Source organism: Saccopteryx leptura, chromosome 3 (assembly GCF_036850995.1).
Source record: "Saccopteryx leptura isolate mSacLep1 chromosome 3, mSacLep1_pri_phased_curated, whole genome shotgun sequence".
NCBI classification, from domain to species: Eukaryota; Metazoa; Chordata; class Mammalia; order Chiroptera; family Emballonuridae; genus Saccopteryx; species Saccopteryx leptura.
Window position 1 is genome coordinate 242,866,213 of NC_089505.1, and position 23,701 is coordinate 242,889,913.

The 23,701-nt window shown below is 43.9% G+C and overlaps 1 protein-coding gene across 2 annotated transcripts in view; it reads right to left on the minus strand.

Moving 5' to 3' along the window:
- Positions 1 to 15,868: 15,868 nt before the first annotated feature.
- Positions 15,869 to 23,701, minus strand: part of DGUOK (deoxyguanosine kinase) — a 41,843-nt gene continuing 34,010 nt past the window's right edge. For both annotated transcript variants that reach the window (XM_066377989.1, XM_066377988.1), the window contains 3 exons: positions 17,645 to 17,760; positions 16,559 to 16,658; positions 15,869 to 16,106 (listed from right to left, as the gene is read on the minus strand). In XM_066377989.1, coding sequence (XP_066234086.1) covers positions 16,080 to 16,106; positions 16,559 to 16,658; positions 17,645 to 17,760 — 243 coding nt within the window. In that variant the 3' untranslated portion in view covers positions 15,869 to 16,079. The remainder of the gene's footprint in view (positions 16,107 to 16,558; positions 16,659 to 17,644; positions 17,761 to 23,701) is intronic.

Here is a 23,701-nt window from a genome sequence, read left to right on the forward strand (position 1 = left end):
CTTCTAAAGTTTCTATAATAAATAGGTATCATTAGTCCTATAATTGAGAAATTGGAAATTACTTTTGAAAAAAGACATGTGGAAGATCAATACCTTAAAGCAAGTCCTTAAAAGTGAAGCAAATTCTGACTACTAACCAAATGTTATGACTTTGCACATTGGAATTACCTTGAACAATTTAAGGAACACCAATGCCCAGGCCCCAATCTCAGAGATGCTGATTGATGGACCTGGATGGGGGCCCGGCTTCATGTCTTTGACAACATCCAGTCACACCCTGCGTGGGGCTTTAACGTGCAACCAGGCTGGGGAGCACAGCTTACACTTACACGAGTTTCTAAAGGAGTTTAGGTGCAACTGTGCACTGGTGGAGGACGAGCTGCAAGATCTGGTTTCAAACCCCGTAAGTGACGCATCTCTAGCTGTGTGCTTTAGGCAAGTCATTTAACTGAAACTTAGTTTAGCTATATCCAAAATGGGAATATTTAATATCTACTGCAAGAGTTGTGGTGAGGCTTCAAGGAGAGGATAAGTGAGAAAGTGCTGTGTGAAACAGAAAGCATATTGAATGTGTTGCTAGACTCTGCAAACTCAGATGATAACAATTATTATTATTATTTTTTTAAATAAATTTTTATTAATGTTAATGGGATGACATTAATAAATCAGGGTACATATATTCAAAGAAACATGTCTAGGTTATCTTGTCATTAAATTATGTTGCATACCCCTCGTCCATAGTCAGATTGTCCTCTGTCACCCTCTATCTAGTTCTCTGTGCCCCTTCCCCTCCCCCTAACTCTCTCCCTCCCTCCCTCCCTCCTAAGTCCTCCCTCCCCCCACCCCTGGTAACCACCACACTCTTGTCCATGTCTCTTAGTCTCGTTTTTATGTTCCACCAATGTATGGAATCATGTAGTTCTTGTTTTTTTCTGATTTACTTATTTCACTCCGTATAATGGATAACAATTATTATTATTATTATTATTATTTTTTTTTTTTCATTTTTCTGAAGCTGGAAACGGGGAGAGACAGTCAGACAGACTCCCGCATGCGCCCGACCGGGATCCACCTGGCACGCCCACCAGGGGCTACGCTCTGCCCACCAGGGGGCGATAATCTGCCCATCCTGGGCGTCGCCATGTTGCGACGAGAGCCACTCTAGCGCCTGAGGCAGAGGCCACAGAGCCATCCCCAGCGCCCGGGCCATTTTTGCTCCAGTGGAGCCTTGGCTGCGGGAGGGGAAGAGAGAGACAGAGAGGAAAGCGCGGCGGTGGGGTGGAGAAGCAAATGGGCGCTTCTCCTGTGTGCCCTGGCCGGGAATCGAACCCGGGTCCTCCGCACGCTAGGCCGACGCTCTACCGCTGAGCCAACCGGCCAGGGCCATATAACAATTATTTTTGATTAACAAAATATCCTTGGCAACATGGGAACCCATGCAAAAAAATGAATGTGTTTCTAAGCTGTGTCAGTCTTGTAATTTGATTTGATTTGGAGATTCTGTATGCAGGTGCTGTCAAATGTGGATGCCTGAGGCAGTCCTAGCCAGAGGGCTCATGAAATAGTGGACAATAGCCAATAGATCTAGGTTTGTTTATACCATTTGGTTATCTTGCTTTGAGAGGTGGCTGGCCTCCAAAAGAAAAAACCTTGTTTTCATGAAAACATACCTTTGGCCCTGGCCAGTTGGTTCAGTGGTAGGTCATTGGCCTGGCATGTGAAAGTCCCAGGTTCAATTCCTGGTCAGGGCACACAGGAGAGGCGACCATCTGCTTCTCTACCCCTTTGCTTCTTCCTTCTCTATCTTTCTCTCTCTCTCTCTCTCTCTCTTCCCCTCCAGCAGCCATGGCTCCAATGGTTTGAGCAAATTGGCTTTGGATGGTGCCAAGGATGGCTCCATGGCCTTGCCTCAGGTGCTAAATAGCTCTGTTGCTGAGCAACAGAGCAGCAGCCCTGGATGGGTAGAGCATCGCCCCTAGGGAGCTTGCTGGGTGGATCCCAGTTGGAGTGCATGTGGGAGTCTGTCTCTGCCTCCTCACCTCTCACTTAATAATAATAATAATAATGAAAAAAGACAACCTTTGTTTTAAACAAATATCACAAAATGTCTACTTCCAAGCAAATGTTATCTAAATTGTTTCCTTGGGAGGTTATGTGACCATTGCTGAAAATGTCTTTGGAATTCTTCTTTTGAGATTGTCTAAGCTACATGTTTTTCTGAGTATTTTCAATCAGTAAATTCATTTTTTTAAAATTATTTTTATTTATTTATTCATTTTTTTAGAGGGGGGAGAGAAAGAGAGAGAGAACGGGGGGAGGAGCAGGAAGCTTCAACTCCCATATGTGCCTTGACCAGGCAAGCCCAGGGTTTTGAACCAGCAACCTCATCATTCCAGGTCGATGCTTTTTCCACAGTAAATTCATTTTTTATCCTTTAAAGAGGAGCTTAATTTTAGAAAGCAGCCAGAATATCTTTCAGAACCAAACCTAATGATTAAGATGGTATTCGAACCTAGGTAAGACATTTTATTTACTTATTTTTTAAGTAAAGAGGTCACTTGTAAGGTATATGCGTGTGTGTATGTTGCTACCCAGTGTACTCTCAGCACTGGGCATAGCACCTGGGACCCGAACATTGAACGTATTCTTGTTGAATGACTGTGTTGACCCTCCTGAGGCCCATAAACTGCCTCCGAATTAAGTCTGACAACTTTTCTGAGCAACAGCAGCCCATTTGAGATTAATCAATTCTAGCTTGTATGCTGATTAGAAATCAGCCCCTTTCTAAAAAAAAAAAAAAAAAAAAAAAAATCAGCCCCTTTCTTTGATAAGTATGTTGTGTATACTTTAGGCATTTGACTTGGGAGAAAGTGATGCAAATATTTCCCCTTACTGGGGCTAATAGGGATTTAGTCTCCTAAGGCAACACTGATCAATGACATTGGGCAAATCCAGGCATTTATGGAATTATTTTTCATGCCAGCTCAATCCACAAAATACCCAAGCATGGTATTGTTAACAAAGACAATGCCTAAAACATAACTCACTTTTTCATATAAGGATTTCAAGACGCTGACATTAATCTGGACTTGCAAATTAGCCAAGATCCACCCCTCCACACCCCAATACATTTGAGGAGCAAACAGTTAGGCAGCTTGTAGCCCGGACAGAGAGCATGGCCTGAGTTTCCCAACTTTTGGGCTCTTACAACCATGCACTGGGGAAATTTCAAAGCACCCCACTTGGCATTTTTGTCCTTATCCATATCGTGATCTTGCACTTAAAGTCATCAACCTTGAGAACAAAGGTTGACAAGAGGCAAGGAGAACAGGTTGCTAACAGGAGATGCCCTACTGGCACACGATGTAGAGGAAAGCAAGGTCCTGCCCAGGTAATGGGGAGACTTTTGTAGCAGCAGAAGCCAGTCTTGGCTGAGAAAAAGTCCCTGCTTTGAAGAAGGAAAAAAGCCAAAGAAGAAGCCCAATGGCTCCTGGCAATGGAACTATTTCCAGGAAGGGAACACACTAGGTCATATGAGGTCAAGTTCAGGGCACGCAGCCAGCTGCCAGGCGGGAAGGAAGCTGCAGCGATTGCCTGCTGCCTGCTCTCCCAGCCCTCCACATTCTGAACACAGTCCCATAGCAGCCCCTTTGCCAGGGCTCCAAGGGGACCTCAGAAGCTCCATCCAGACCCAGGCATTCTGGCTTCGGTCTCACAGAAGTGCTGAAGGGACTCAGGTACCCGACAGCATGAGCAATGGAGGCTCGGCCAATCTGTGTTGTCTCTGCCTTGCAGAAAAGAGAGGCCCAAGTGCTCTATTTAAAACATTTGGCACATTCCTCACCCTCTCCTCTAGCTTCATGGCCTCCCCTTTCTCAGACACACAGAACACATTTTTAGCTCCCTGCCCTTGTCCATTGTGTTACTCCAAAGCCACTTTTGCCTGACCTGTGGTAGTACGGTGGATAAAGCATTTACCTAGAATGCTGAAGTCACCAGTTCCAACCCTGGGCTTGCCCAGTCAAGGCATATAGAAAAAGTAATCAAGGAACTAAAGTGAAGCAACTATGAATTGATAATTCTTGGGGAAAAAAAAGAAAAAGAAAAACATAAACAAAGCCACTTTCATCCCAACTTTTGCTCTGAAAATCCTGCTATCATTTAATGACCAGCTCGAATGCCACATGGTCCATAAAGATCCCTTAGCTAGAGGAAGCACCTGTTTCAATCCTTCTTGTCACACACTTAGGGACACGTTGTCTCTCCCCATTTGGGACCACATTGTACCCACTCTTCTTCATCGTGTCATGTGTATTCTTCCTTTGTCCATGCTGCTAACCTGTATGGCATGTCCTACCATCCTGCCTGCCAACATATTCCTCACCTTGTCCTTCAAGTCTCAGCTCAGCTAGGCCCTTTGTTAAGAACTTTCCAACTCTCTCCATCCAGTCTTACCACCCACACAGACCTACCAACTCCATTTATTGAGTAGGAACTTTGTGCCCAGATGTTTGTCTATCGTATTTCTAACTCCTCAAAGTAGGTGCAAAGTTAGTTTCACTTTCATGTTTAAAGAGAACAGAAGCTCAGAGAGGTTAAGTAACTTGTCCAAGTTGATGGTTAGTGGCCCAGTCAGAATTGGGAACAGGTTTGTCTGATGTCCAGACCCAAGCCCTCCATCTAGTCCATGCTATTTTTTCATTCATAAGGTGAAGATTTTGAGCATGGGACTGTAAGGAACTTGAAGATCATCTTTCTTGTTTTCAAAGCAAAAAAACTAAAGAGACCTGATGCCTGATGACTTGCCCAAGGTGACACAGTGTCTCCCTGCCCTCTTTCCTTGTTCCTGCCACGTGCCAGCATTGGTATAGCTCAGGAACCAGCTATCAATTGTAAGGGGTCCCCAGTTATAAGCCATCTGACACAGCAGGACCCAAAGCTGGGCAAGAGAATGTTGTAACATGCTCAGGGCCACAGCTGTATATGATAAAATTCCTAACCATGACAGAGTATATAGCTCTCTCTTGTAAAAGAAGTCAGAAGAGGGCAGTTCAGCACTGATGTTGCAATTTTACCAAGTCAGGGCCTGGGGCTTCTTCTGACTTGGGCCCTTTTCCCTTCATGAGGCACTTCGTGGTCCCCAGGATCACCCAGGGGTGCTCTGAGAGCAGAATCAAAGGGCTCGCCACCCACTTCCTATTTCTACCATTGACTCTAAGGATCTCACTATCATATAATCTAGTCCAGAGGTGGAGGGGCTGCTCAGAGCCTAGCTGGGGGCTGACCTGGAACTTGGCAAGTATGTAGCTGGTTGCATAAAGGGGTAAGGGTGTGGGAGACATTTCATTGCTTAGACCAAGGGGGCCTTCTCAAGCTCAGCCTACTTCTTTTCTCCTTTTCTTCTTTCTCTCATTTGTTTAATATTTATTTATTTATTTATTTATTTATTTATTTTTTGTATTTTTCTGAAGCTGGAAACGGGGATAGACAGTCAGACAGACTCCCGCATGCGCCTGACCGGGATCCACCTGGCACGCCCACCAGGGGGCGATGCTCTGCCCACCAGGGGGCGATGCTCTGCCCCTCCGGGGCGTCGCTCTGTTGCAACCAGAGCCACTCCAGCGCCTGGGGCAGAGGCCAAGGAGCCATCCCCAGCGCCTGGGCCATCTTTGCTCCAATGGAGCCTTGGCTGCGGGAGGGGAAGAGAGAGACAGAGAGGAAGGAGAGGGAGGGGTGGAGAAGCAGGTGGGTGCTTCTCCTGTGTGCCCTGGCCGGGAATCGAACCTGGGACTCCTGCACGCCAGGCCGATGCTCTACCACTGAGCCAACCGGCCAGGGCCTGTTTAATATTTATTGAACTATTCACTCCTATGTGTTAGGCACTGGAAATTTAAAGAGGACTAAGACACATTCTGAGCTCTAACAAGGAAAAACAGTTCATTTTAACGCTATGTGGTGGTGCAACAATAAGATAGATGCAAAAGGCACTGCACAGAAGTACAACGGCCGGGCACTGAGCCCAGCTGCAGGGGGGCCAGCAAAGGCTTTCTGGAGAGGGTGCTGGCTGATGAGACAGATCTGAGAAATAGTGGGGGGAAGGAGCTAGCACCAGGTGATTGCCTGGGTGTTGGGGATGAGTGAGGAGTCAGATACTCTTGGTGGTCAGGACTGATGGGGCCACCACTGGTAGAGAATATAGGGTTTCTCCCAGAGACCAAGTGTTTTCTTGCCACATCCGAACAGTCTCAGCCTCATGGCAGACCATTGCTTCCCCAATGTTGCCATTTCCCACTGCTGCTCCCAAAGGTGTCCCCACAGGCCCGTCTCACTTTAAGGGCTTTAATTCAAGTGCCCTCACAAGATGAAGTCCCTATGACTTCATTGCACAGCATAATCTGTACCGAGCAACCTCCAAGCCAAACCACCCTGGAGTCTCACAGGTGTCACCTGAACCTGATGGCCCCGAAATGAAGTCTTGGCTCTAGAAAACCCACCTGTAGTGAACATCTGCCACTTCGTGGCAAACCAGTGAATGAATTCCCCTCCTATGTTTGGGTACTGACCCACTTCCTCCCACTGTGAAGATGAAAAAGCAGAGACTATATCTCCCAGCTACCCTGCAGCTACATGGAAGCAAGTGGCCCAGAATGTAAGTCAGATGTCCCTGCCGGAGTTGAGTCCATGAGGAACTTTCTGTGACAGCAGCCATGGTGGGCCTTCCAGGGCCTTGCAAATGATGGGCCCAGAAGCTTAAGCTTCATCAGGTTCACTGTAACTTACTTCTGGTTTTCAATTAAGGACTGGGATGGACTCTTTGGTGGCTTATCAGTCCAGCAGGGTACACAGCTAAGGCATGTAAGGGACGAGGAGAGCACGGAAGTAAAACCATTTAGTTAGCACAGAGTGGGGCCTTTCTCAGGCACAGCTGAAGGTTGGAGAACCCCAAAAGTTAAGTTGAGGAGCCTGGTCATCATCTTGTAAGAGGCACCAACATTTTTTTTTTTAAGGAGCAGACATGTTTTGTTTTTTTATTTTTATTTTTTTAAAGTCAAAGTCTTTGTATAACATTTTTTTTTAATTTATTCATTTTAGAGAGGAGAGAGAGAGAGAGAAGGGGAGAGGAGCAGGAAGCATCAACTGACCAGGCAGGCCCAGGGTTTCGAACTGGCAACCTCAGCATTTCTAGGTTGACGCTTTATCCACTGCGCCACCACAGGTCAGGTGGCACCAACATTTTTTAAAAGTGAACTTCCAGCCCTGGCCAGATAGCTTAGTTCTTTAGAGCGTCATTCTGATACGACAAGATTTTGGGTTCCATCCCTAGTCAGGGCGCATACAAGAATCAATGAATGAATGGAAAAACAAAGTGATCTCTCTCTCTCTCTCATCAATCAATAAAAAACAATGAACTTCTATTTTGGAATAATTTTAGATTTACAGAAAAGTTGCAAAGATGGTACAGTTTGCATATACTCATTCAGCTTCCCCATAATGCTAACACCTTACATTACCCGGTACATCTGTCAAAACTAAGATGCCGTCCGTCATTGGTATATTATTATTACCTAAACTCCAGACTTGAACTAGTTTTTGCACTAATGTCTTGTTTCTATTCCAGGAGCCAATCCAGGATTCCACTTTGCATTTAGATACCAATGTTAACTTGATTAAACGTGTTTTAGGAGACTTGATTGATAACATTCAGGCTGGACCCAAGAGTGGTGTAGGAATGCATTCCAGAACCTTCACCAAACTTCTAAATACACCCCAATGCCCAATACCGGAAGGGGCTCACCTCCTTGAAGATGCAGTTGCCAGGAAGAGAAAATCTGGGCCATAGAAGCATCTCTGTGCCTGTTCAGGGCCCCAGTGGACAAAGGCATTTTTAGGATGCACCTGAGGGCCCCACCCAGCAGTGCTGACAAACTAGACAGTTTTCCTGCCCAGGCAACCAAAGTGGGCTAATGAATGTAGAGAGGCAGCCAGAGAAATGCATGCTTCCCTTCTTTTCTAAGTCTAGTCTTGTCTCCTTTACAAAGCAGTTTAATGTTGTGGAAAGAGGACAGGCTCTGGAGTAAGAATGGACCAGGGGTTGAGTCCTGGCTCCACCACTTATCAAGGGGCCCTGGGTAACTGAACTTCTCTGAGCTGCAGTTTGCTCACTAACAAAAATTGGGATCCTAAACTCCCTTCACAGGGTTATTGAGAGGATTAACATTTTAAAAGTGTTTAGTAAGGCAGCTGGCACATAGCAGGCATTCAATAATCACCAGCTCCTTTGACAACTTGGAGGCGGGGTCTGGGCCGGCCATTTTCTTGCATATCTTTACAGAGCTTAACACACAGAAAGTACTTCATGAATTGACGATTGTAATATGGAGCTCACAAACCCCATGACCTCAGAAAGGGCAAATCATATCTCCAGTTACATCGTTCATTTATTTAACAAGTCTATATTAGGCACTCACTAAATAGCAATAAATGGTCAATGCTGGGCACTGTGTTAAGTGACCAAGACGTGGTTTGTGTCAAGAATGGCAAAGCCTAGTAGGGGAGATGAGATGTCTGCAGACAACTTTCATTCAGGTCTGATACAGAGTTTGACATAGTTTAATACAGCAGAGTGCCCAGGAGCACAAAGACTGGCTACTTCGGTGTGGGGCGAGGGAAGAGCCTTGCAGAGAGAGAAGTGGTAGACTTGAGATGGACAGAATGAGCCGTTCTTTCAGTATAAAAGGGCAGGACACAGGTGCGAGGGAGAGAGAGCAGCATTCCATCATGTGGGAAACACAAGATGTATTCTGGGACCATACAAAGTCCTGTGGGTTTTATGGAATGAGTATTGGGAGATGAGGTTATAAAATGTGGCAGCTCTACTACTTATGCCCAGGAAAGGCTGAGGGGCAGCTATCTGTTGGAGGGATGGGGTGGGAGACTTTAATGCTGTGCTTTTGCATAGCAAACTCAGTTCTTTTTATACATGGTTTAGTTGGGGTGGCATGAGAGAGAGGATGACTGGTAGTAGCCATGGGCAGCTAGCTGTGGGACAGGTGGGAATTGGGCAACCTTCATCTCTGAGAGATTTCAGAGATGAAGAGGTAAATTTGGTGAGAAAGTGTTTAAGAGAGTTGGAGGGGCAATGATGACTCCAAGGCTTGTAGTGTTGTCAGCCAGGTACCTGGAGCATGAAAAACAGGCTTTGTTGGCTGAGGTGGGGGTGGGATGAGAGCCCTGTTTTGACCCACTGAGCATAAGGAGTATCCAGGTAAAGATACCCACAAGTCAATATAGCTCTAGCTTTAAAAGTCATCTTCTGTCTGGGACTTGCTTCAAAATAATCTAAGAACAGTGGGTAGGCTACAGGTGAAACAAAATTGGTTATGAGTAGATAACTGAAGTGGGTGAGAATGTCAAAATTAGCTCAGACTAAGAAAAAACCCTGACATTCGTCAGGCTGGGAGGACAGACATAAGTACTGAGTTACTGTGAAACAATATTCTTCCCAAGGGCACACTGCAGCTAAAGTGTCATAACCACCCCCTTCTCTGCATGACTACTGCTTTCTGACTCACTGAGAAACCTTGTTCTCTGAAATGATAGACCATCAGAAACTTGGCTGTTTGAAATTTTATCAGTAAAAATGAAACACCCTTCTGTTGCCAAGAGGATCTAAGTCACTTTGACACAGAGAAGTGGTCTTGATTTGCAACCCAGGTTCACAGCTTAAGATAAGGGGTTTCTGAACACAGTATTTCACATTTAACTTTGCACTTTCGAAGGAAATAAACCTGGGTCTCTGCACATTTCAGACCAGATGTTGACTCCTGCTTTGCTTTGAGCCTATCAAAACACTGCTGCATTTAAATTATATAAACTCTAGCCTGACCTGTGGCGGCGCAGTGGATCAAGCATCGACCTGGAACGCTGAGGTTGCCGGTTTAAAACCCTGGGCTTGTCCGGTCAAGGCATGTGTGGGAGTTGACACTTTCTGCTTCTCACCCCCCTTCTATCTCTCTCTCTTCTCTAAAATGAATAAATTTTAAAAAATTATATAAACCCTGTATCTTATCCCCATATATCCTATCACGTTCTCTTTGCCTGTTTGGTGGACACCCCATAGTTCCCATGGTGTGTGGTCTCCTTTGTGCAATGAGTTAATAAATCTGATTTTGTCAGACTACATGTGTGTACCTAGTGATTTCAGGCTGTTTGGGCCAGGACATGGGTAATGGGGATTCAGGAGGTCTTTGTACTACTCCCTCACCTATTGAAAATGATTCATTTTCCGTAACATTTCCAAGTTTTAGAAAAGTCCTCACCTCATGATAGTAGTACCAGCCATGAAAAGTGTTTGAGATCTATGGAAGGCGGAACAGCCGCCCAAAGACATCTATATCGGAATCCCCGGCACCTGTGAATGTTATCTTACTAGCAAATTGCAGAGAGATGTAGTTAAGGCTAAAGACCTTGAAGAGTATTCTGGATTATCCAGATGAGTTCAATGTAATCCTGTGGACCCTTAAAAGCACAGAATCTTGCCTGGCTGTGGTCAGAGATGTGACAACAGAAGAGGAAAAAGATGTAACATTGCTAACGCTGAAGATGAAGGGCTCACAAGCCAAAAACTGTGGGCAGCCGCTAGAAGATGTAAAAGGAAACAGATTCTCCTCTAGAGAATTTTTAAATAAAACATGTATTTCCGATGGCTTTAGGCGACCCGTGTTTTGGTCGTTCGACCCCTGCCGGGGTCGCGACCCACAGGTTGAGAACCGCTGCTCTAGAACCTCCAGAAAGGAATGAAGTCGTTGATAATTTGATTTTAGCTTAGTGACAACCATGTCAGAGTTCTGACCTACAGACCATGACATGATAAGTCTGCTGCTTTAAGCCACATTTGTGATCATTTGATCTGGCAGCAATAGAAAACGAATTCAAGATCACCCAGACGAGTGAGGAAAGAAATGAGCCAAGGGTGCCCAGGGGCCACCAACACCAGGAGATGAGTCAGTGTGGGACAGCTGTTAGGCTTGCTCGAAGGGATTACCAGCTGCAAGCACTTTGCCTGATTGGTGCGTGACTGCGTGTGTGTGTGTGTGTGTGTGCGCGCGCGCGCGCGCGCGCGGCCTATATAAGGCCATGGGTGCTTGCGCTTGAGGGAGACTGGGGAATTGTGGATGGCGGGTTGCGTGCCCACCCGCCACTTTGAGGGATCATTCTTGCTGTTTGCCTGAGGGGCAGTTTCCCGTTTGCTTGTCCACCGTGAGGCCTTATTAAATAGAATGGTCCAATGCTTTTTGGCTCCACAGTTTTTTTGCCGCCTGCCCGAATCCTGTATGGACCTGCCTGGCCTCCACCACAGGCGTTACAGTCAGCCAAGGAGACAGGGCGACACCAAGCAGTGGGACAGCCAGCAGAGACCAGCAGAGGAACAAGTTCCAAGGAGAAAGTGGTCCAGAGATTTATTTAAAAAAATTTTTTTTTTCAATTTTTCTTTTATTAATTTTTTTTTTAGAGAGGAGAGAGAGTGAGAGAGAGAGAGAAGGGGGACAGAGGAGCAGGAAGCATCAACTCCCATATGTGCCTTGACCAGGCAAGCCCAGGGTTTTGAACCGGCGACCTCAGCATTCCAGGTCGATGCTTTATCCATTGTGCCACCACAGGTCAGGCCAGAGATTTATTTAAACTGCCTAATCTTCAAAGAAGGGTTGAGGGGGTTAAACAGTCTTTGAAATTTAAAGTGCATGTTATTTCCTTGCTTCTGTAGCCCCCTTGCCATCTGGCATTTGCATATAACAGTCTCTTTCACCTGAAACTATCACCTTCTCCCTTCATGTTGAAAGCTCGAGTTTGTGGACATTCACAACCTCAATCCCTGTTACAAACCCATCAAGGTTATACTCTGGTTCCAGAACTACAGGTTTTAGTACATTATAATCGGGAAAGAAATGTAGCTATTTTTATATGTTAATTCAAGTTATTTGACTCTGGGGGACAGTCTAAATCAAGCCTGAGGACAGCCACCCAGACAGCCTGACTGTGCAGGCCTGATCTCCGTAGTTTCAGCACTCCTCCCAGACTTATCCTCCCTGACACTTACGGTCCAAAACTACTGCTCATTAATATATTTATTCTCTCTCTCCAGACCATCTCAGCTACCAGTTTGGAAAATGGCCAATTATTTCACCCAGGTGAGACTGTTGATGGTATTTAGTATCTTAGAGAACATTTACATTCTAAAAGGCAATGTTCGCAAATGGAAAGAAACACTGGATTTGTAGATTTTCAAGCTTTAAGACTATATGAAGATTGTGGAGAGGAAGGAGTATGTCCTTAGATTGTATTAAACTCACTAACCTCATCTGGTTTTGACAATCTGGGCCTCAAGTCTCATTCTCACATGAAGACCAGGTACATGACTTTTTTCTCTGCCTGAATATTCTACCCCAGTGGTCCCCAACCTTTTTTGGACCACGGACCGGTTTAATATTAGAAAATATTTTCATGAACTGGCCTTTAGGGTGGGACGGATAAATGCACAAAATAAAATTATGCGACCAGCGTAAAAACTGTGGTACGAGACAAGTGTCAAGAGTGAGTCTTAGACGGATGTAACAGAGGGAATCTGGTCATTTTTTAAAAATAGAACATCGTTCAGACTTAAATATAAGTAAAATGGAAATAATGTAAGTTATTTATTCTTTCTCTGCGGACCGGTACCGGCCCGGGAGTTGGGGACCACTGCTCTACCCCATTCATTCTTTACAATTCAGCCCTCCCATCAGGGTCGGGGGGCTGTCCCAGATTACACTGGGCCCTTGCTATAGGCCCCCACAGTACACCTGAACTGCTCTCCTTTTGAAATGCTCACCACACCTGCAATTCTTTGTTCAATGTCTATCACCTTCTGCATTAAATGACAAATTCTGTGAGGTGAAGACGAGGTCTGCCTTCTGTTGTGTCCACCACTATCTCCTTGGTTTCTAGCATATGGCAGATACTCATACTTGTTGATTGAATTAATGAACAAAGGGTGAGGGCTGAATGTTCTTACCCTGGATTCACAGGTGATTTCTACATTAGTGGTTCCTAGAAACATAAATGGGAATTAAACATTAAAGGTAAGTAAGAATTCTTAAAACTGAAGGATCAAAACCAACAAGTTTCCAAAACACACCTAATACCCTATATTCATTCCTGGTCATGTCCAAAGCCTGAAGAAGCAAACGAACCCAAGAACAAGTGGGTCAGATTCTCGACATGGTGCCAAGACAATTCAATGGGAGAAAAGATTACTCTTTCTACAAGTAGTATTGGAACTAGATAACCACATGCAAAAAGAATGAAGTTGAATCCCTTCCTTACACTATACACAAAAATTAAAGTGGATTTTAAACCTAAGAGCTAAAACTACAATTCTTAGAAGAAAACATTGATGTTTGTGCCTTGGGTTATTGAAAACTTTCTTAGAAATGACACCAAAAGGACAACAGACTTCATTTTGACTAATCTGACTTCATCAAAATTAAAATCTTTCATGCTTTACAGGACACTAGCAAAATGGAAATACAACCCACAGAATGGAAGAAAGTATATGTAAATCTTGTATCTGAAAAGGACTTGTACCCAGAATATGTAAAGCACTCCTATCAATACAACTCAACAATAAAAGCCAAGTAACTCAATTGAGAAATGAACAAAGAATTTCAATAGGCGTTTTTCCAAATAAGATAATTGTAATGACCAAAAGCGCATGAAAAGATGCTCAACATCATTAGCTGTCAGAAGACTGTAAAATCAAAACCACTTCACACCTACTAGGATGGCCATACTTAAAATGACAGTAAGTGTGCCCTGGTCAGGTAGCTCAGTTGGTTAGAGCATTGTCCCGAAGCACACAGGTTGCTGGTTGGATCCCCGGTCAGGGCACAAACAGGAACAGAACAATGTTCCTGTCTCTCTCTTATTCTCTCACTAAAATAAATAAATAAAAATTAAAAAAAAAAAAAAAAAAAAAAAAAAGGACAGCAAATGTAGACAAGGATGTGGAGAAATTGAATCCTCATACATTGCTAGAGGGAATGTAAAATAGTGCAGCCACTTTGGAAATGTTCAGCAGTTCCTAAAAAAAGTTAAACATGGAGTTAGTTACCTTTGACTCAAAAATTCCAATTCCATTCCTTAGAAAAAATTAAAACATACAGCCAACAAAAACTGAATTGTCATAGCAGCGTTATTCATGATAGTCAAAAAGTAGAATCTTCATGTCCATTGATGAATAAACAAAATATGGTATAGCCATAAAATGAAATGTTTAGCTATAAAAAATATGGTACTGATATATCACAACATGGATGAACCTTAAAAAAATGGAAGAAGCCAGTCACAAAAGGCCACATATTATGTGGTTCCATTTAGATGAAATGTCAAGAATAGGTACATCTATTGAGACAGTAGATTGGTGGTTGGTTGCCTAGGGCAGGACTGGGGGACAGGGAATTGCTGGGGGTGGGAGATGGGGATGACTAATTGGCATGGCATTTCTTCTTGGGGTGATGAAACATTTTGAAATTGATTGTGGTGATGGTTGCACAATCCGATTTCTACATTAAAAACCACTGAATATTCAGTTTAAATAAATGCCTTGAATAGAGTATGTGAATTCTATCTCAATAAAGTTAAAATTATGTAAGTAGAACAAAGAAATGTTGTGCTGTTATTTCAAAACATCATATTTGTTAGAAACTAGTCTCACGTGCATTTTTCCCAAGCATGAAGAGAAACAGGCTTCTGTGTTCTAGGGCAGTCTGAGTGCCGAGCTCTCTGTTGTCCTGTGTGCCCCACAACGGTCAAGGGCTTGGTGCAGGAATTCGGCTCTCGGGGACTTACGGATCTGCAGGCTTCTTGCAATAAAGTGCTTTGATTTTATCAATTCATGTGTTTTTCTCTTAACAACAAATTGTCCTTGAAGCTTGAAGTGTAGAATAAAAATTTTCTTTCCAGCATACACAGGTTCAGTCCTTTAAGGTCACCTGAAACTCACTGGGTAAGGTGTTTGGAGCAGACCACAGTGCCAGGATGGCCAAACCTGAAATGTTATTTTATTTATTTATTTACTTTATTTTCCAGGGAAAGAGAGATAGAGAGAGGGATAGACAAGGACAGACAGACAAGAACGGAGAGAGATGAGAAGCATCAATCATCAGTTTTTCGTTGCAACTCCTTAGTTGTTCATTGATTGCTTTCTCATATGTGCCTTGACCGCGGGCCTTCAGCAGACCGAGTAACCCCTTGCTCAAGCCAGCGACCTTGGGTCCAAGCTGGTGAGCTTTAGCTCAAGCCAGATGAGCCCTCACTCAAGCTGGCGACCTCAGGGTCTCGAACCTGGGTCTTCCGCATCCCAGTCCGATGCTCTGTTCACTGTGCCACTGCCTGGTAAGGCCAAACCTGAAATGTTAGATGCTGAGCTTTATGGTTCCTGAGTTGTTCTCTCCCACTTCCTTTTTTTAAAATTTTTCCAGGCTCTTCTGCTCTAGGACAAAGGCCTAAATCTCCACCCCATCCTCCATACCAAGAGTGCACACAGAATAGATGAGCTTCCTGGGGTTCCGGCTCCATTTCCTAGCTCTGGGGCTCACCCTTAAGCATCCAAACACTCTGAGCCACTCCCTTCCCTTCTTCATGCCCATGGCAGGGTCTGATTAGGGCCCTAAAAGCAATTCTTGCCCTGGCATGTCTGGTTGGTGAATTCAAGAAAAAGAAAAGCTAAGACTTTTCCCAGGTGAAAAAGGCTTAGTTTAGAGGAAAATTCAAAGCAAGCATCAACAGATACATGCTGAAATATATGAAAAACTAGATTAGCAAAATAAGCAAAACTTAAATAAACTTTATTTTAGAAAACATTGAGATACAAAAGAAGACCATGGCAAAGTCGAAGAGTACCAAAACCACACAATGGAGTGTCAGAGCACTCTAGGTGTAAAAGGAGGTGGGGATGAGGAGGGAAAGGTAGTTGACTTAGTGTTTTTCTAGCTTCAGAAAATCAGAGGGCCCAGGTCACAGCCAGAACATCCTGGTATTGGTTACAAACTATTTACAAAGGTGTTTACCTGTGGGAAAAAGAAAACCCAAAAGTTAAAATTCACATTTTCTGTAGGCTACACAATAAACAGTCCATCCACAATACATAGATAGCCACACCCATGAGTTTTTATGAAGAAGGGAAAATAGGTATGGAGAGGAAATGTGACCTGCCCAGGGCCATACGTATCAAGTGGCAGGGCTGGGAACAGAATCCAGAAGTCTCATTTCCCTAGTTCTAGAATACATTAAAGGAGAAAGTTAGTCAGGAAGTATGTATTACAAGTCAATTATTTAACAATTATTAGCCCAAAACTCTTGAGGACGTTGGGATTATATGTGTAACTTATACAGGCTCCACAGGCTTTGGATTATAAGATGCAATTTGAGGCATAAAGCACCAATTATGCTGAGGCTTGAAGCAAAGACAAAAGTGCAATAAAGGAAAACCATAGAAAGCAGGAGTTCAGGTCCTCTGTACCTTTTTCATGAGTTCTTCTTGTTTGGTTACTTCACTGGAAAAATCATCATTGACATCCAACACCAACACTGGAGTGTTTCGCAGAGACTCAAAGTGGAGCCTATAAGAAGCATGAACATTCAGGGAACAGAAAAAAGAAAGCTGAGCCAAGCTTCACATACTCACCAAGTCTTAATAATTCAGAGAGCAGATCTAAGGTCACATGGCTTGTCAATGAAATGGCATGTAAACAGCAGTCTTAAAAAAGAATTCATGTGGCACTGGGTGAAAAAGGTGAAGGAATCAAGCCCCCCTCCCCCCAAAAAAGGATAAGAAAAAGAAAAACAAAATTCATAGACATAGACAACGAAATGGTAATTACCAGAGGGAAAGGAGGTGAGGGGGAGGTAGGAAAGGGTAAAGGGGAATAAACGGTGATGGAAGAAGATGTGACTTAGGGTGGTGAACACACAACACAATATACAGATGATGTGTACACCTGAAATCTATACAATTTTATTAACCAATGACACCCCAACAAATTCAGTAAAAAGTAATAAAAGATAAACCAATTCCTATGTTTTTAAATTGTGACCAGAATGCAACAAAATTCTGTCCCTAAAGAAATATCATTTAGTCATTAAAAAAATTTCAATAAAGTTAGCTGGAAAGATGAAGGGTGAAATTTTTCTAGTCTTGAGACTAATCCTGAAGGTGAGAGCCCCAAACATTTTAAGTGGGGCGTAAAATGTTTTAAGAAAACATTTTAAGAAAAGTTTTGCCTTTTCTTCCTTCAGCATACCACTCCTGAAGGAAGAAAAGGCAAAAACTAGGAATGTCAACTCAATTCTCTACAATTTTTCAGCCTTTCACCCTGAGCCAGCTACATCATCATCAATTACCATGTACAACCCAGTGGAACATAAAAAAACCGAAAAGCTGGGGAAATAGAATCTAATGAAGTCTCTTGGAATATACAAATTACACCCAATGTTAAATTTCTGAGTTGGATAATGCTTGACATTTCAACCATTTCCAATACATTCTAAACCTTCTTATGGGACTGCATGTTGAACTGCCTGCAATTTAAGGGCTAGCTCTGCTTACTTGGTGGTCTTGTGAACAAACCAGGCTTCATGTTGACCATAAAGCTGCTCGAGGTACGCTAGCTCAATTCCTCTCTCTTCTTCCCTGTTCCTCTGGTGTAGTCTCATCAAACAAACCTAAAAGACAACCCCCAGGCCCCGATGAGCTCATCTGTTTTCTTGGCTGTTGCAATGCAGTCTTGGAGGTGAGGAGGTCTCAGACCACTCATGATGTCTATCCTGGGAACTATATGCCAAGACTTTGCTTCTATGGTCTTGTTTTCTAATTCAATCATAGCTTAAGGGCACCATCCACTTAGGGGTCTGGAATTATCTTTCTTTTTCCTCCTCCCAACCACACCCAAGAAGTCACTGAATGCTCTTTAATCTCTCTCCAGTTTGTTCTCTCCTTGCTCCTTTCTCACCTCTACCCTGATCAGGTCCTTATCACCCCTCACCTGAACTATGGCAAGAGCCTTCTGGCTCTCTGCCTCTTGCAGGTGGTGAAGTATATGGAAAGGGTGCAGGCCTTAACATCAGAAAGTCCAGGATTAAATTCGTCTTCACCACGCACTAGCGGTGCTAGCTTTGTGGGTTTCCACTTCCTCATCTTCCACTCACCCACAGGTTGCTGTGAGGATTCACCAAGGTAAGGATATCAAGGTCCTGGTAAAAGCTGTTCTTTCCTCCCAGTCTGTCCACTCAATGGCCTTATTCTCCTTGCCTAAAATATTTCACAGGCTCCTTATTGCCTACAGTTATATAATAGTGGGTTCAAGGAAGTATGAGTAGCATGATTTTTACAAAAGGGTATGTACATAATCTGAAACATATCTTTCAAATGAGTAAAAACTCACAGTAGCAGAATGTAAAATCTGCATAGGTCAAAGATAAAGAAGTAAAAAAAAGTAAAGACTAACTCCTCCCCACCTTCCTTCCTGAGTATGCAGAATTCCATTCTGCTTTACATGGTAGAAAAGTTTGAAGCACAATGGCTCACGAATGTCACCTTCTTTACCTGTCTCAAGGCCATTCCTACAGTCTGGGCTCCCTCCCACGTCTCCACTCTCAACTTCCTTAGCTCCTCCTCTCCTGCCTGCAGAGCAGACCAAGCTCTTTCACACCTCCAAACGTTTGCTCCAAATGTTTGCTTTGCCTGAATTGCCTTCCTTCCTTTCTCTGCCTGGCAAACATTTCATTATTCAATGTCATCTGTCTGGAAGCACAGGTGGGTTAACCTACTGGTTTAGGACTTCCCTCTACCAAACACTTAAAAAATACTATTTCCAAATGTAAACTTTATCCCCAAATATAGTGCATAATATAGTGCTCTCAAAGATGCAGCAGCTTTGCTATTTCCCTCTTGTTCTATTGTTCCTTTAAGGAGACAAAGTCATATATACAGATTTCATTTATGATCTTATGTCCAACTTTCAAAATAATTAACAGAGACAGATCTAACATGTTACTTACCCCTTCTGGTCTTTCTCCCCTGAATCAGTAATTGTCCCTAACTCAGGTGAAGTTCTTGTCCTAGGAGCTCTACAATGTAGTTAGATAATAAGTAAAACAAAATATGCAAAACTGTGAATCAAGTGCTAAACTGTGAGGTTTGGATTCTAGTGCAGCAGTCAGATAAGGGAGAGAACAGCTGGGCTCCAACAGTCCGAGAGGTTTTTCCTGGAAGGGCAGGAGCTCCCCCTTTATCTCTGGTACCAGCTCACTGAGCACCAGTCTGAGAGTGGGCGCTGTGCTAGGCCCTGGGCACACAGAACAACACTGGCATTTTAGCTGTATCAGATGACAGAGGGAAGTCTGAACAAGGTGCTCCAAGGGCACAGGGACTGGGGCTACCCAGGAGGCCGGCCAGAGTATGTCTTGCTCAGGGCTGAGCCATAGGCCTGGCAGACTAGGAGGTCAGTATTTGTTGCATGTATTCATTTAATGTTTTAATATCTGACTTAGCCTCTAACCATTTACCTTTTTCATTTCTATTTTCCTTCATTCTGAACCTGCTCTTTCCTTTCCTTCTATCTTTCTGCCCCTCTGTTTCCCTTATCCGCCTCCCTCCCCAGTCACACAGCTTTACTGGCTTCCAGCCACCCAGTTCTCCATCCCACTGACAAACAACCAACGGTAACTTTTTATATACCTTCTGAAATAACTTTACACATATACATATTTTTAACTCTCTATATTTTTTAAAACATACATATAAAAGGTATCCTACTATATACTCTGTTCTTGTTTTTGTTCACTTAACAATGTACTGCAGCAATTGTTAAATGTCAGTGAAGTACTTCCTCATTCTTTTTCATGACTTTAGAATATTCAATGCATGGATGGAACATAATATATTCAACTGCTCCCTACTATGACCATTTGGGTTGTTTCCATTAATTTCCTCTTACAAACAATGTTGCCTTGCACAGGAGACATTTTGCCCATGTAAGAACATATTTATAGAATAAATTCCAAGGAGCGTTATTAATAGGTCAAAAGGTATGTGTACTTGCTGGTATATAATGCCAAACTGCCTCCTTAGAGACTAGTCAATTTACATTCCCACCAGCAAGGTAAGCTTCAGAACTTCTAAACACAGCAAAGCTATCTAATTGTCCTAAGAGAAAAATATCATCAGAATTAATGATAATGCCTATTTTAAAAAATGTGACTCTATGTTTTCAATTATACAAAAGGGCAGAGCAATTCTTTTTATAAAAACTTTATTTATTCATTCACTGCTGGCAGGCAAACATTGATGCTGAGGTCTCTCCTATTAAAACAGTTAACATTTCCCTTTTTACTATTAATTTACTTAACAGAGCAAACTTTCCTTTCCTAGGTAAACTCCTATTTTGAGCATTTGGCATAATTCTTACTTTACTGATATGGTTACAAAAATTATTAAAAAAAAATCCAGCACAAATAGGTCCCTCCTTACCTCAGTCCTACAGGGCAGGACACACCTGAATGTAAGCAGGAAAGGTAGTTATATGCAAATGACAAGGGAGGAGCACTTCTGCTCATCTGCTTCACTTTACCAACCCCCCATCTTCCATCCCCCACCCCGGAAAAGCTGCTGCTCAGACCGCTTGGAGGAAGAGACAGCAACTGGATGGTGACTGCTAGTGGGCCTGGCCACTGTGCTTCCTAAACCAGGTGCCATTTGTTCCCAGGCATTTCCACACGCTGTCTCTGTGCTGCAAACAGTGCCAGGCAGGGCCCGGCTCTTTGAGGCACACGGGCAGGCTGTACTCTCTCTCTCTTCCTGAGTTCATGCAGTTAGGAGGGGACACTGAGGCACCAACATTTCTCTTCCAGTTTTTTATTTTATTTTAAAGAGAGAAATAGGAACACCAATCTGTTCCTGTACATGCTCTGACAAGCAACTGAACCAGCAATCTCTGAGCTCTGGGTTGATGCTCCAACCAACTGAGCCATCGAGCCAGGGCTCTTCCAATGTTTTTATTGTTGGCTTGCTTGCTTTTCAGAATTTAGGGGACAGAATGTGGAGAGGAACAAAAGTTCCTTCTTGGGTCCACTTACATGCTCTGAACTCAGTATTTACCAGGGCTCTGCACTGGAGTATTGATCACTTGCACAGCTTTAAAAAAAAATTGTTTATTGATTTCAGCAAGAGAGAAAGTGGGGGGGGGGGAGAGGATGGGAGGGAGAGGGAGGGAGAGAGGGAAAGAGAGAGAGAGAGAGAGAGAGAGAGAGAAATAGAGGGAAAAAACAGGAACATTGAGCTCTGACTGTATGTGCCCCAACCGACTGGGGATTGAACTAGGAACCTCTGCGCTTCAGGACAGTGCCCCAACCAACTGAGCTGTGCGGCCAGGGCACACAGCTCTTCTACATAGATGTTTTAACTTCTGTTCAGCTCTTCTCTTGGATATAGTTACCTCTTTATCTCATAGATGAGGTCAAGGTGACTTCAGGGAAAGGGTTTTAGGATTCCTGAGTCCCTGGCTCTAAGACAGGGGTCCCCAAACTTTTTACACAGGGGGCCAGTTCACTGTCCCTCAGACCGTTGGAGGGCCGGACTATAAAAAAAAAAACTATGAACAAATCCCTATGCACACTGCACATATCTTATTTTAAAGTAAAAAAAAAACACCAAAAAACAAAAAAACAAAACGGGAACAAATACAATATTTAAAATAAAGACCAAGTAAATTTAAATCAACAAACTGACCAGTATTTCAATAGGAACTAGGCTCCTCTCACTGACCACCAATGAAAGAGGTGCCCCTTCTGAAGTGCGGCAGGGGCCGGATTGATGACCTCAGGGGGCCGCATGTGGTCCGCGGGCAGTAGTTTGGGGACCCCTGCTCTAAGATATCAAAGCAAAACCAAAATTCTAATCCAATCTCAAAACAAATTAAACTCCTTTTCTTTTTCTACCATGAGGCTGCATTAATCCTTCACCACCCTTTATTCCTCCCCAGCTGAAATACCTTAATTAGTCTCTTCAAAAAGATATCCCAGGCCCTGGCCGGTTGGCTCAGCGGTAGAGCGTCGGCCTAGCGTGCGGAGGACCCGGGTTCGATTCCCGGCCAGGGCACACAGGAGAAGCGCCCATTTGCTTCTCCACCCCTCCGCCGCGCTTTCCTCTCTGTCTCTCTCTTCCCCTCCCGCAGCCAAGGCTCCATTGGAGCAAAGATGGCCCGGGCGCTGGGGATGGCTCTGTGGCCTTTGCCTCAGTCGCTAGAGTGGCTCTGGTCGCAACATGGCGACGCCCAGGATGGGCAGAGCATCGCCCCCTGGTGGGCAGAGCGTCGCCCCATGGTGGGCGTGCCGGGTGGATCCCGGTCGGGCGCATGCGGGAGTCTGTCTGACTGTCTCTCCCTGTTTCCAGCTTCAGAAAAAATTAAAAAAAAAAAAAAAAAAAAAAAAAGATATCCCAGCCACACCACCACTGTAATATAATTATCACCACCATCTTCACCATTGCACTACTCACAAGTCATCCAAATGCACAAAGAAATGAGCAAACCTTCTTGCTTTCCTTGCTGGGTCTTAGTTCAACCTCATTTCCCAGAAACAAAGAGTCTACAGCTGGCCAAGTGCCCTGTTTTGCTTTCAAGAACAAGTCCACTCACTTCCTTGTCACCAATAGTCTCTTCATGGTACTAAGTTATGTGAAAGTTGTTTCTCGGGGGAAAAGGTTAAGGCAGCACTCTCAATTCTTCTCCTAATGCTCAGCCCCCACCCACTGCTTCTCGCAGCCAGCCATCTTATGATTCCCACTAGAAACCTGTCATCTCTTCAAACCCCAACCACAATCTTCACTCAGTCCCCAGTCTATAGCTTCTTACTCCTCCTTGGTCCAGGCCATGAGCCCTCATGGGACCAGGACCTTCCTCTCACCCTGAACCCTACACTCAGCTACTTTAAGCCATCCTCTTTGGCAGGGGTCTTCTTATCCCCCGAAGCACTGACACCAATCCCCCTTGCTCCCCTCCAAGTATGTATAATCACCTTTATAATATGCCTCTTCCATGAATGCTCCCAGGCAATGAAGACTATTGAAAGAAGTCATTTAAATGTGATCCAGCCAGTCAACTTATAATCAGTGCTTCTAATTTCAGTTTGCTTCTTTTCACTGAAAGTTCTCAACCACTGAATCTCTAGTTCAGTTTTACATTAAACCTTAGACCCTATTTCCTTTTGTGGAATCTTTATTTTCTTCTATGATCTAGTTTCTGCCTCACAATCTCCAGAAATTCTTGACACAAAGACCCAGTCACATATCTGGATCCAGTCACACTCCTGGCCTCTTTCCTGGCTGCCACCTTCTGAGCTGTGGCCCCTCTTTGCAGTCCTTTCCTCTCTGGCTCCTGCGAACCTGTGCAATGGGGCTCTCTCACCTGTTTTCAGACTCGAATCTGTCTGCTCTCAGGCTTCGTCCTGTCCACAAGGCACAGGCCTGTTTCTAATAAACAAGGCCTCTAGCTGGAAGAGAACTTTCCCTCCTAAGGTTATGTGGTATACCTAGAATTTGACTATATATTACACGTGTCAAAGGCTAAGAGCAACACATCTCTCAAAAAATACCTCCTACCTTGACACA